Source organism: Rhinolophus sinicus, linkage group LG11, assembly GCF_036562045.2.
Source record: "Rhinolophus sinicus isolate RSC01 linkage group LG11, ASM3656204v1, whole genome shotgun sequence".
NCBI classification, from domain to species: Eukaryota; Metazoa; Chordata; class Mammalia; order Chiroptera; family Rhinolophidae; genus Rhinolophus; species Rhinolophus sinicus.
The window spans coordinates 16,339,156-16,353,355 of record NC_133760.1 but is presented as its reverse complement, the minus strand read 5'-3'; the positions used below and the strand labels follow the sequence as shown (position 1 = coordinate 16,353,355).

Genomic DNA, 14,200 nt, shown 5'->3' with positions numbered 1-14,200 from the left:
TATATGTTATTAATATATATAACATGTGTATACAATATGTATGTAACATGTATATTATATATATTGTATATGTAATATATATATTATTATACATATATAATATATATTAATATAATACAATATAATTTATAATATGTAATACAGTATATATATATATATATTCATGGCATATGGAGTACAGCATAAGGAAGATAGTCAGTGGTACTGTAACAGCTATATAAGATGTCAGAGGGGTAGTAGCTTGGGGAGGGGCGTTATCACTTTGCGAGGGATGTAAGTGTCTAACTATTACGTTGCTTTGTACACCTAAAACTGATTCAAAAAAATAATTGAAAGAAAAGAATCAGTAGTACATCCACATTTCAGCACTAATGGACTAGTAGGTGTAGTGAAAAAGCCCCGATGGACAGCAGTACCATAAATTTCGCGTATGTGTACATTAACAGTTGACCCTTCAACAACACAGGTTTGAATGGCGCAGGTCCACTCATGCATGGATTTTTTATAGTAAATACATTCAGTACTACAAATGTATTTTCCTTCTGACTTTCCTAATAACATTTTTTTCCTCTAGCTTACTTTATTGTAAGAATGTAGTATATAATACAGATAACATACAAAATGTGTGTTGATCGATTGTATATATTATTGGTAAGGCTTCTAGTCAACAGCAGGCTATATAAGTAGTTAAGTTTTTGGAGAGTCAAAAGTTATAGGATTTTTGACTGCTTAGGGGTGGTGGTTAGCACTCTTACCCCGTGTTGTATATACAAGGGTCAGCTGTATATACAAATATCTGTATAAGTAGTATGTACACACATATATACATACACACATATATGCATGCACATGTGCATTGTTTTAAAAGGCAGGAAAATAGTTTTAGCAAAATAACGTTTGTTTCATTTGAGCACGTTTTTAGATACAAACTGTAGAAATTTGGAAACGTATTTATTTATATATAGCTCATCTCTGAATTTCTCATCATTTCTTAGACTTATTGAGAATTCATTAGTAATCTGAATTTCAAAGTGAAAATGAACCTCCACTAAGATTTTGATGTTGAGGTGGATGTGTGTCCCCCAGGAGGCAGCAGCCCTTAGTCTAGACTTTTCCCTGGAGTTCCAGTTGGAGGATCACTGTCTCATTCATACAGAGGGTGCCAAAAACATGTATACACATTTTAAGAAAGGAAAAAACTGTATTAAAATTGTAATACTCAATATATACCGCTAACAAAGGATGAATACGAGTCACGTTTGACGTCTGCAATTGCAAGAGGTGCTCAAAGTGGTTACCATCAGCGTTCAGACACTTCTGATTACGACGAACTACTACTTGAGCAATGTTGACCAAAGTGTCCACTTGTATACAATTTTTTGGTGCCCCTGATATATACATACATATGTGCCTATGAGGAAACATGTCATAGATGACTGTTAAATTTAATATTAGAAATGTAAAAATCAAAATGTATAAAATACGTGTAAAATAGGTATGGGCGGCCTAGATTTGTAATAAAAAGGGGCATTTTTTTAGAGGTAAAAGGGAGACCACTTTTCTCCAATTCAGTCACTGGGCTGTGACATTTTTGGGAAAAATGGAAAGGAAGCTTCTTTGCATCTAAAAAGTAAAATGCAATAAAGCAATGTATTGAAGTATGCTCAGTGGAGTAAGTATGGTAAAACTCCAGCCTCATTTCAAATTGTCGGAATCCTTTTCTCCAGCCTTAACTGATGACTGCATACCACTCTTGGCCATCACTGATGCCACGTGTGTGATTCACTTCAGCTTTCCTTCCTCGCCAAAAATCTTTGGAGGACGTCTGTATTGCATGTCTGATCATTTTCAGAGTTTAACTGAACAGGTTTGATCAATTTTTATTATCTTTGAACGTTCCACTGGCATTTTCCATGTAATGACAAATTCAGAGTCCACAAAGTTTTATCCTTTAGACTGGCATGGATGATCCACTTCCTTTATTCATTCACCCTCAATTTGAAGGGTTCTCCTGCAGAACAGGGAGATAAGAGAACCAAGTCTGTCTTGCTGCTGACGGAGAGAAACGCGTGCCATGCAGTCGGTGTCCTGCGCTATTTGGAGAGAGCGGATGCCAAGATCCCATCGGAGCTGTATGAGTTTACTGCAGGGCTTCTAGAAGCCAAGGAAGACAAAAAAGCCGGAAGGCCTCTTTGTCCATATCTTAAGGCTTTTGGTTTTTGCAAGTAAGCCAGTCATCTTTGTTTCGTAATTGAGATATACAGTAAAGTGCACAGGTGATTATTTTACAGCTTGATGAATTGTTACATATGTATGCACCCATGGGAACCGCCACCCAGCTTTGAGGAAGCATCCTAGAGGTCCCCTCGTGCTCCTTCCCAATTTGTCCTTCCTTCAGAAGTAGCCATACTCCTGATATCTGTTAATTTTGCTTATTTTTGAACTTCATAATCAACCTAATATCTGTGACATTTATCTGTGTTGTTGTATTAGTATTTTGTTTATTTGGTAGCTCAGTATTCCATTGTATGAATATATCACAACGTGTATATATATCCATTCTTCTGTTGATGGACTTGTGGATTGTTTCCAGTTCTGGCTATTACGTATGAAGCTATCTTTCTGTGGAAATATAAACCCATTTCTCGTGGCTATATACTTTGGAGTGGAATTTCTGGGTCAAAGGATAAGCATATGTTTTACTTTTCCCAAGTGGCTGACCATTTTACGATTTAATCAGTAGTGTGTGAGAGCATTTGAGTTGCTCCATATCCTCACCAACACTTAGTATTCTGGGAGTGGTGGTAAACCATTGTGATTTTCATTTGTGTTTCCCTAATAATTAATGATGTTGAATGTTCTTTCATAGGCTTGTGGGACATTTGACCATCCTCTTTTTGTGACGTGCCTGTTCAGGTCTTTTACCCACTTTTTAAATGGGGCATTTATCTTTTTGTTATTGGTTTGTAGGATTAATTTATTCTAGATACAAATGCTTTGTCACATATGTGCATTGAGAATATCTTCTCCAAGTATGGCAGCTTGCCTTTTCATTCTTAATAGTCTTCTCATGAGCAGACATTGTAAATTTTGATGAAGCTTTTTTATGGCTGCTGTTTTTTTGCGTCCTTATGTAAGAAATATTTGTCTCTAGGTCATGAAGACAGTCTTGTATATTTTCTGCTAGAAGCTTTATAGTTTAAGCTTTCACATTTAGGCGTATGATCCATATTGAATTTTTGTGTATATTATGAGGTAGGGGGCACGGTTTACTTTTTTCCAAATGGATAAAACTTGCTCCAGGATCTTTATTGAAAACAGCATGTTCTCACTGAGTTGGTGCCTTCAATATAAACCCCATGATAATACATGAGGTCCATTTGTGGACTCTGTTCCATTGGTCTGTTTGTCTATCCTTACACTAGTTCTATATTTTTTTCAAGTACTATAGCGTATATTATAGTGCGTCTTGGAATCCTGCATATAATTTCTCCAACTTTGCTGTTCTTTAAGTTTGTTTCGGCTGTTATAAATCTATTGCATCTGCATCTACAGTTTAGAACAGGCTTGTCAATTTCTTCAAAAACCCTGTTGGAATTTTGCTAGCAACTGCTTTGATTCTGTAAATCAGTTGGGAAACCATGAGTATCCTAACAGTCAGAGGGACCCTCTCCCCGATCCAGACATAAGGCCGATTGTTGACAATTGGATGGCTGGGACTGGGTAGTTGGTGTCTGATATGTATCTGTGGGATTGAATTTAATTTTAAGATAACTGCTGACATTTACTTTTTTAAAAGTATGTTACATTAAACAGGTTATTATTAACAGTTTCTATTATGCCTTTAAGAATGTCGACTTTTGAAACTGAAGCTTCAACTATTTCTCAGTTTGGATTCTGGTTTAGAAGTTAATTGGCCCTTTGTTGTGGATTATGGTAATGTGTTTCTGGTTTAGAGTCTTTATTTTGAAAGTACATTTTGTTCATTTATGTATTGCACTTAAGAATGTCTGGAGATAATGAATAACTCTTTCCTTAAATTTAGTCAGCGTTAATTAAATTTTAGGATCCCTTTCCTCTTAATTATGCATTGTTAGTGTCATCTGAAGTATTTAATATGGTTACTTAACTTTTAAAGGGTTTCAAATAAAAGTTCTCTGATTTCAATTATAGGGTTTTTATTTTTCTGGTTTTAAAACCCAATTACTTTTTTTTTCAGAGACAAAAGGTTCTGTCCTAATCGACACCATATTAATCCAGAAATAGACACGCCAAAGAAATTATCCAACCACGCTCTACCCGTGTGTGGCTACATTAAAGTAAGTTCTGGTAAAGATCCTTTTGTTGAATGATTAATGGTCATTTTAATGAACATACTTTTTAAGCAGCAGAATCTTCGTAGAATATGATTATGATTTCCAGTGGTCGGTATTAATGTACCATTATTAATCTGACAATAGACGCCAGTCCTTATAAGGCCTCCCGAGTTTATTTAGAAAACCAAGATCAAATAGGGAAAGCAGATTAATACTATTAGCAATTTGGGGATTTTTTTGTTACCTTTTCAGAAAGAAAGTTGTTTTTGTTTTTTGGGGAGGACTATTACAAATAATGCCATGATTACATAAGTCTTTTCAGAACATCCATGATGATTCCTTTGAGGAAAATTCTGAGAAGCAGATAGAATTGCTGAGTTAAGAGTTCGTCACTTTCTTTTGAGTCCTTTTTATTACTTTCTTCCTTTCTTTTTGAGTTTGATTGTTGTCCTTCTCACCTTCCCTTTCCCTTAAGGCGTATCTGTTGTGTTCATTCCTTCTTGTGCGTCTTCTGGTGTGGCTGTGTTGTCCTGGTTTCCTGGAGCTGCTGTGACAAACATCACAAACTAGGTAACTTAAAACAATACAAATGTACTGTCTCAGAGATCTGGAATCCAGAGGTCTCTTATAAGGGACACCTCTCACTGGATAGAGGGCCCACCCAGATAATTCAGAATGATCTCCTCATCTGCAGATACTTAAATACATCTGCAAAGACCCTTTTGTCAAATAAGATCGTCATCGCAGGTCTGGGAATTAACACATGGGCATATCTTTTTGGAGGGCCACCATTCAACCCTCTACAATTTTCATTACTGAAATAACTTCTTTTTCTTTAATTTCTAATCCTTTCCTGAGTTCTGTCACCTCAATTGTAAATTTTTCTAATTCTGATTTACATTGTTCTTTTATATCCTATATCCTTTTCTTAATGAACGAGGTAAAAGGTGGTTTTGAAACTAAAGGTTACAGTTTTGATCTAGTTTGTGGATACACCTTTCTAGTGGCTTTCATTGCCTGTTGGGACTGTTATTCTGCTCAGACCTTAATATGGGATTTGACCCAGATACTTTGCTATTGGTCGTTTTTAGATAAAATTCATTTTTCTTAACATTTTAGAAGGAAGTGTGGGTCAGGGTAACTTTTCTAATTCCACAGAGTTCCTGTTGTTCCTGTTCCATTTCTGTTGTTTCCATGTCTCATTAAAAAGAAAAATGAAGACATAGTTTCTGAGATTTTTTTTGAGATTTTCTGGCTCTGTAACCCTCCCCCACTTTTATCTGGCCCTTCACTTTCTTCATATCGATTGTCCCTGGATGAACCGTTTAGGGATTTCACCAGCCTTCACCACCACTGGAGTAGGTGAAAGCCTTCCCACTGTCAGCTGCCCTTGTCACCCTGGCTCACCCTGTTTTCAGCGAATACCTGTTGCCTCATGTGGAATTCTGCTCTTAGGCCCGTCACACACGCTCTTGTCTCCCTCTGCTTCTTCCCGCACAGACAGATACCAGGCAGGTTTTGTGATGTAGATGGTTTTTGCTCATCTGATTTTCTGTTGTTCAAATTAATAGGTTGTATTTTTAGAACAGTTTTAAATTTATAGAAAAATTGAGCAGAAAATACAGAGGGTTCCCCTAGATCCTTCCACCCCACCACAGCTTCCCCTATTACTAACTTCTTGCGTTAGTGTGGTACATGTTTGGCAATTAGTGAGCCAATAATAATACACGATTATTAACTAAAGTCCACAGTTTCCATTAAAGTTCACTCCTTGTAGTGGACATTCTGTGGGTTTTGCCAAATATCTGAAAATCCCATTTATCACCTATTTATTCCTTTCTGTCTTCCCCAGAACCCTTCACAGTCACCTTTCTTTTTATTGTCTTTAGTTTTGCCTTTTCCAGCATTTCATATAATTGAAGTCATGCAGTGTATGTAAGCTTTTCATTTAGCAGTATGCATTTAAGGTTCTTCCATGTCTTTTGTGGCTGAGTAGGGCATTTCTTTTTATCATTGATAAATACACCACAGTTTGTGTATCCCTTCACCTGCTGAAGGACATCTTGTTTGCTTTCAAGCTTTGACAATTATGAATAAAAGTACTGTAAATATTATGTGTAGGTTTTTGTGTAGATATAGGTTTCCAACTCATTTGGGTAAATACCAAGGAATATGATTGCTGGATTATATAGTAAGACTGTTTTGCTTTGTGAAAAGCTGCCACCTATTTTCTCAAGAGGCTGTGCCGTTTTGCATTCCCACCAGCAGTGAATCAGAGTTCTTGCTCCACGTCCTCACCAGCATTTGATGTTGTCAGTGTTTTGGCTTTAGCCCTCCTACTAAGTGTGTAGGGGCCTCTCGTTTTAATATGCATTTCCCTGATGACATACGATGTTGAGCATCTTCTTATGTGCTCATTTGTTACCTGTATATTTTCTTTGGTGAGTAGTTTTTTGCCCATTTTTGGTTCAGGTTTTTTTGCCCATTTTTAAATCTGGACATATGTTTTCTTACTGTTTAATTTCAAATGTTTGTATATTTTGGATACCAGTCCTTTATCAGATACATGTTTTGCAAAAATTTTCTCCCAGCCTGTGGCTTGTTTTATCATTCCCTTTTTAGTGTTTTCTGCAGAGTAGAGGTTGTCAATTTTAATGAAGCCCAACTTTCCAGTTTTTTCTTTCATGGATTGTTCTTTTGGTGTTGTATCCAGACTCATTGCTAAACACAAGGTAACCTAGATTTTCTCCTTTTTCTTCTTCTTCTCTTCTTTTTCTGCTTTTATTTCGGAGTCCATGGGGATACTTAAGTTTTGTTGCAAATTGTGTCCCTGGTTTTCAGTTTTGCTGTCTCATTGATCTGTCTGTCTTTATGTGGGGATTCAGAGAGAGTCAAAAAATATGACACTTTACCACTGCCACCTTTCCAGAACCTTTCTAACCAAGCCTCTTTTTTAAGCATCTGCTATATTGAGGTATAATTTACATACAATAAAAATTACTATTTTAAGTGTGTAGTTTGTTGAGTTTTGATAAATTCATACAATCAGGGAACCAATACCACAGTCAAAATACACACATGGCCATGACCCCAGAAAGGTCTCTTCTTGCCCCCCCACAGTCAGTCAGTCCTTGCCCTACTCCCCCGTCCCCTGGTAACCACTGATCTTCTGTCACTATAGTTTTGTCTTTACTAGAATTTCATATTAATGGACTCATACAGCTTGTATCTTTTGTGTGTGATTTCTGTTACTCAGTATAATGCTTTTGAGATTTACCTATGTTCTCTATTTTATTGCTGAGTCAGGATTCTATTATACGGATGTACTGTAGTTTGTTCACAAGTTGATGGGCTTTTGGGTTATTGTGGTTTCTGGCTGCCATGAACCTTTGTGTTATAAGTCTTTTACGGTACATTTTTGTTTCTCTTGAGTAAGACCTAGGAGTGAAACCACTGGATCATATAATAAGAATATGTTTATAAGAAACTGCCAAACACTTTTCTCAAGTGGTTGAACCATTTTACATCCTCACCAGCACTGTGTATGAGAATTCCAGTTGGTGTCAGTACTTGGTATTCTCAGCCTTTAATTTTTGTCACTCTGTTGCATCTGCAGTGATATTTTATTTGCATTTTCCTGATGATAAAGAATCTCGGACATCTTTTTACTGCGTATTGGCCATTTGTATCTCTTCTTTTATGAACTCTGTTCAGAACTTATGCCCATATTTTTAAATTTAAGGTTTTCTTTTTGTTGCGTTTTAAGAATTTTTTATATATTCTGGATATCCTTTATTAGATATATTGCAAATATTTTCTCCCAGTTGAAGATCAAAAGTTTCGATTTTGATGATGTCTAGTTTATCACTTTTTTTATTTTATGTTTTGTGTTTTTCATGCCATAATAAATCTTTGCCTATCCTAAGGTTGCAGAGATTTTCCTATGTTTTCTAAAAGCTTGATAGTTTTCCATTTAGGTCTATGATCCATCTTGAATTAATTTTTGTGTGAGGTGTGGATAGAGGGCAGGGTTTTTCCTTAGGGATAATTGGTTCCCCCAGCATCATTTATTATAAAGACCTCCTTTTCCCCCTAAATTGCATTGGCACTTTGATATAAATCGGGAGACTATATATGTGAATTCTTTATTCTGTTCCCTGGTCTATTTGTCTATCTTTATACAGTACCTTACACAGGCTTGATTACTAGAGCTTTATAATCTTGAAAATGCATAGGTAAGTCTTTCAGTTTCGCCTGTCTTCTTCAATATCCTTTTGAATACTCCTTCACATATCCGTATGACATTTTAGAATCAGCTTGCAAATTAGAAGCATGCTGGGATTTTGATTGGCATTGCATTGAATCTGTAGATTAATTAGGAAGAACTGACATCTTAACAATACTGAGTCTCCTAGTCCATTAATGTGGTAGGTCATTTTTAATTTCTCTAAGTAACATGTTATAGTTTTCAATAGACAGATCTTGTACTTACTATGTTCAGTTTATCCCTAGTATTCCATGTTCTTGGACGCTATTGTTAGTTATTTTTCTTTAAGCTTCATTTTCTAGTTGTTTTAGAAACATAATTGATTTTTGCGTCCTTACCTTGTGTCCTGTGACCAGAACAAACTGAATTAGTTATGCGCACGGATACTGGATAGTGGAATCAAACAGGCGGGAGGTAAAGTAGTGAGAAATGACCCTCTCAGTGTGCCCAGGACTGACGCGTTTCCTGGCACCTGGGACTTTTCAGTGCTGAAACTAGGAGAGTACCAGGCAAACCCAGACCTCCAAACTCTGTCTGGGGGCTTCCTGCTCTCTGTCAAGAGTCCAGTCCCCATGCTGCTTTTTGCCACCTCCATTCTACCAACTAAATGTGTCTTTGGATGCGCTAATGCCATGCAGAGGGGACTGCCTCAGACCGATGCCAACTCAGGCCTGGACTTTGTTTACCCCTGTGTGTGCTGAGGCCCCTTTCCTTAACACAGAGCATTCTGATTTGGGAAATACGGCAGGGGGGGAGGGAGACACTCTCCCCTTTATTCCTATCATCCTAAAACAATCATCATTAGCATTTTAGTATATTTTCTCTGTCATTTTTCATTGTGTGTCTTTTAAAAAATGTTACTGGTGTAGGTATTATGCCCTGCCTACTTGTAGTGAGGGTTCTTCTCATCCTCTGTCTACCTCGTGTTCAATGACTGCCATCACCAAGTGGACTCATGTCTACTGTTGGGGCCTCTACACCATGAGAGAGAAGACTCCCCTGGGGGAGGAGTGTCTGCCAGGCAGGAAGGAGTACTGAACCCTTGCCTGAGATAGGGCGGGCTTGAGTACGCACTGAGGGTTTCTTAAGGCAGCTTTCTCCATGGTGCTGGAGAATGGCTGGCTCAGGAACCATGACAGACGTGTTACCTGTCCTATTTCTGCTGCCATTCCAATGGGAGTGGTCAACAGTGGACAGGTGAGTAAGGAAGATGATGATAAGTGCTATGAAGAGGATGAAATGCAGTGGAATACTAAGGGGTATGTATGTATGTTGGTATAAGTGTGCCGGGGGCACAAGCGGCCCTTTGGAAATTATAGGCAAGGAGGGACTCTCTGAGGAGGGGTCAACTGCACTGGGCCAGATAAGAAGGGTCCAGCCGTGGGAAGATCTGGAGAAGAATAAATATTCCAGGCAGAGGAACCAGCAAGTGCAAAGGGCCTGAGGTAGGAGTTCATGGGGAGTGTTTGTGGAACAGGACAAGACTGATTAGGAACGAGAGTGGGAGAAGGGCAGGCACTGAAGTTGGAGGGGGCCAGTGAGGAGGGCCACAGGCCCTCAGCCCGGTGACATCTGACGTCCTTTCCAATCACAAGAGGTGACCTTGCCCCTGCCCTGCCTGCTTTACCTCCCACTCAGCAGTGCCGTCTCCTCCATCCCACTAAGTAACCTGTTCTCACTCCTGGCATCTTCTCTGCGCAGCCAGGGCTCCCTACCCTAATACAGACTGCTCCCTCGGTCTGGAATTGCCTTCTCCGTACTCTTGCTAACACAGCTGCACGCTGGCATTCCCTCTCACACGCCAGTAACACTGCATACACGTGCCTGCAAAGAGTTGTCTTCTGGAGCACACAATAGCTGTGGCATGTCTGTCCACTTGTGGGTTGCTGAGGGCCCCTGTAGGACGTAGTTTCATCTCTGTTTCCTGGGTGCCTCATGCAGTAGAGGCTGTTAATAAAATGCCTATCGTTACATGAACAAGGAGCGGAAAGGGCTCAAGAGAAAGGGATACTATTTCAAGAAGGATTTTTATAAAGTACAGTTAAAAAGTAAACAACACATGAGTAATAATGTAGTTTTAAAATAATAAGATTTACCGCCAAAAAACTTACTTTAGACTTAAAGTGAAAGTCTTAATTATTTGTGGGTATGGTAAGGTTTTATGTGTTGGTTTGGTTTCTGGCCAGTTTCCTGGTTGGTTTTTTAAATCCCTGTTCGTGTTCTTTGGGCTCCTAGGTGCTGATTTCTGCGGACACGTCTTGGGTTTAGCTTGATTTTGTTTTCTGGATATGTTCATATGTTTCAGATAATACCTTTTTATATTTCAAATGCAACAAATTACTTTGGTCGTATCGTTGATAAACATGTGGATCTTTATGCATCTCTTAATGCTGAAATGAAGAGGTATTTTGAGGATCCCAGTAATAAAACAACTGTTGAAAAGGTGGAGAAATTTGGATTATATGGATTAGCAGAAGAAACACTTTTTCACAGGTAGAATGTCTCTTTATTTCATCTTAAAAAGTTGTGAAGCACAAAGTGACTTTAAATGGTACTGGATCCCCATTTTCACCTCTGTCCATTGGACCCAGTGTTCACATGCCAGGCCTGCTACTGCCTAGGACGATGGTGGCAGGGTCATGGCCCCCAGACCCTGGGGACTCTTCTGACTCCTGAGCACAGAGCCTGGATGACAGTGTAGCATTTATATACAGTTATAGAGCTGTCACTGTGTGCTACATACATACACATCTTTAACTCAATTTTTACAAATCCCTAAAAAATGATCATTCCCATTTTATAGATAAGCAAAGTGAGCCTTGGCGAGGCTGTGTAATTTGTCTAAGGTCAGCTCAGTAAATGGCACAGTCTGACTTAGGTGTCTGTTTGCACCCACTTCCCTCGAGTGCCACACCTGGCTCCACTTGGTGATGGCCTAGATCAAGAAACTTGAACATTTTAATTTGCTGTGTTAATTTTTTATTGTGTTGTTAGATAAAGGCATTTACTCTATTCAAAGACACTACATGGGGCCGGCCTGGTGGCTGAGGTGGTTGGAGATCCGTGCTCCTAACTCCGAAGGCTACCAGTTCGATTCCCACATGGGCCAATGGGCTCTCAACTGCAAGGTTGCCAGTTCGATTCCTCAACTCCCTCAAAGGATGGTGGGCTCCACCCCTGCAACTAAAATTGAACACAGCACCTTGAGCTGAGCTGCCTCCCAGATGGCTCAGTTGGTTGGAGCGTGGGCTCTCAACTACAAGCTTGCCAGTTCGATTCCTCGAGTCCCACAAGGGATGGGGGCCAGCGCCCCCTGCAACTAAGATTGAACATGGCACCTTGAGCTGAGCTGCCACTGAACTCTCTGATGGCTCAGTTGGTTGGAGTGTGTGCTCTCAACCACAAGGTTGCCGGTACAACTCCTGCAAGGGATGGTGGGCTGTGCCCCCTGCAACTAGCAACAGCAACTGGACCAGGAGCTGAGCTGCGCCCTCCACAACTAAGACTGAAAGGACAACAACTTGACTTGGAAAAAAGTCCTGGAAGTACACACTGTTCCTCAATAAAGTCCTGTTCCCCTTCCCCAATAAAATCTTTTTTAAAAAAATGAAAACACTACATGTTTTTTATGTTGAAGTATGGTTGAATTAAATAAACCATTGCTAAGTGCTCTTGACAGCTCTCGTTATTTTATTTCTAGTGTGGCGTAAAATCATGCAGTCAGCCTTCTTTTTATATGTTTTACACTTAATGAGTAAGTTGAGGCAAAGATTATTTGTTTTAGAATCTATGTAAAACTGATGCCGCTGTTGTTCTCCAGGGTTCAGGTGTTGGAGATGAGCCAAAAAGAAGACACTTGGGCCCTGGAGAATGTCCTAGTGAAGTATATAGATGAAGGCAGGACTGGACTTGTCACGAGAGACCGACTGCTGCATCTCCCAGAAAATTTCCACACTCTGCCCCACCAGGCTGTGGAGTTTATTGTTTGTCGAGTGAAACCTGCAGACAATGAAATTGAGTGGAATCCAAAGGTGAGTTATTTTGGCTTTTTATAGTCATTTGGCTTTCAGGATATATTTAAGCCAGAACTAACACAGAATTGAGGCTTATTTGAATTTAGAGCATGTGTGTGGGTAAAATGCGTCATGTTCCTGAGCAGTGAAAACACAGCTTTCTAGTGCAGGGAAGCATGGCGGGCCGCTCTCCAGAGCCCTTGCCCTGAACCCTCACAACTGCCAGCACCCTTGCTTGCCAGGTTGGGGTTGCCGTCGTCATCATTAGCACTCACAGACTTCGAATGGGTGTAAAGTATGTGTTGCAATAAAATTAATTGGCTGTTTGCTGAAGGAGAAGAAACAGTGTAAGCACCTATAAAAGTGGATACCCCTGTCAAAGGGGGACATAGATGGTGGCCACTCTTTAGAGAAGCCAGGTCATTCCACTGCGGTTGGGAGGATGGGTAAGGAAATAAAGAGTCCAGAAAAATCTCCAAAAGGAAGTGACATTTCCTTTGGGCCCTTTGGCTTGGGTAGCTAGGATGTCGCCAAGGGCACTGGATAAGGCACTGAAGGCAAAGAAGACACGAAGTGCCAAGCCATGGAGCATGGAAGATGGGTCCCTTATGCGCTCACAGGGCTGTCCAAGGTGGATGGAGAGGCCCTCGCCACATATGGGCCAGACGGGCTGGCCTCATCCCCAGAGTGATGAGTCCTGTTCTTGATGATGGTCTCGATTCTTCAAAGGAAGGTTCAATTTTGTACGATCTGATTAATGAGATATGAAGTAAGCTAGTATTATAGTTGGCAAAGTATAAACAGTTTGGGTTGTAAACAAGGTTGAACGTTATCCAGGAAATAAATAGGTGAATGTTTGCATGGTACAGGGTGAGCACACAGCCTTGCTGTAGTGAATTTAGTAAAAATAGCCTTTGTTAAATAGTAATCTCTTCCCTCCATGGAAAGTATTTCCAGAGTGCCCACTGGGTGCTGGTGCTATGTGGGTTGTGGGGATGTAGCCATTAGCAAGAACTTGGTCCTTCATGGTTTCTTGCCCTCAAGAAACATTTGCTCTGTCAAGACCAACCACAAGTATTTCTTGGAGAGGAGCCCTCTGTAGAAATGGGGAGTTCTCCTGTGTGTGTTCTTTCAAATTAACTTACGAAGTTCAAGGGGATGGCAATAATCTAATCATGATGAGCCAGCCCCTTCCTGTTCCGTGTTACCAGAGTTAGAATGTGCCTGAAAGAGTGCCCGGGGTGGCCTCATCTGCTGGCCCTACTGAAAGGAGAAGAGCCGTGCGCTAGGAAAGGCTGCGGGAAGGAGTAGCAGGGCCCCTGGGTTCCTGGTCACTGGTGAGGAGCTGCTCCACGGCTGTGCCTTCCTCCTCGGGAGTGCCAGGAACACGTGCACTTCCTCTTGGGGAGCTTCCAGAGAAATAAACATCCACACCTTAAAGCCGGGAGGAGGTGGGGACGTGTCCACGGTGGGAAGCATACACTGTTAGGAGGCCAGAGGCGTCGGACCTGTTCTTGGAACTCAGCTTTTGCATCTGTCCTCATTCAACTAACTCCACTATTGGTGACCCTTGTCAACAGGAGGGACACGATGGGCCTCCATAA

At 40.2% G+C, this 14,200-nt stretch overlaps 1 protein-coding gene across 1 annotated transcript; it reads left to right on the top strand.

The window, feature by feature from the left end:
* Positions 1-1,741: 1,741 nt before the first annotated feature.
* On the top strand, positions 1,742-12,277 carry LOC141567461 (putative ATP-dependent RNA helicase TDRD12). Its single transcript, XM_074314439.1, has 5 exons — positions 1,742-1,867; positions 2,005-2,225; positions 4,220-4,319; positions 10,889-11,076; positions 11,578-12,277. Exons 1-5 carry the CDS (start codon positions 1,835-1,837, stop codon positions 11,579-11,581), a joined length of 546 nt encoding a protein of 181 aa, XP_074170540.1. The 5' UTR covers positions 1,742-1,834; the 3' UTR covers positions 11,582-12,277.
* Positions 12,278-14,200: the final 1,923 nt, after the last annotated feature.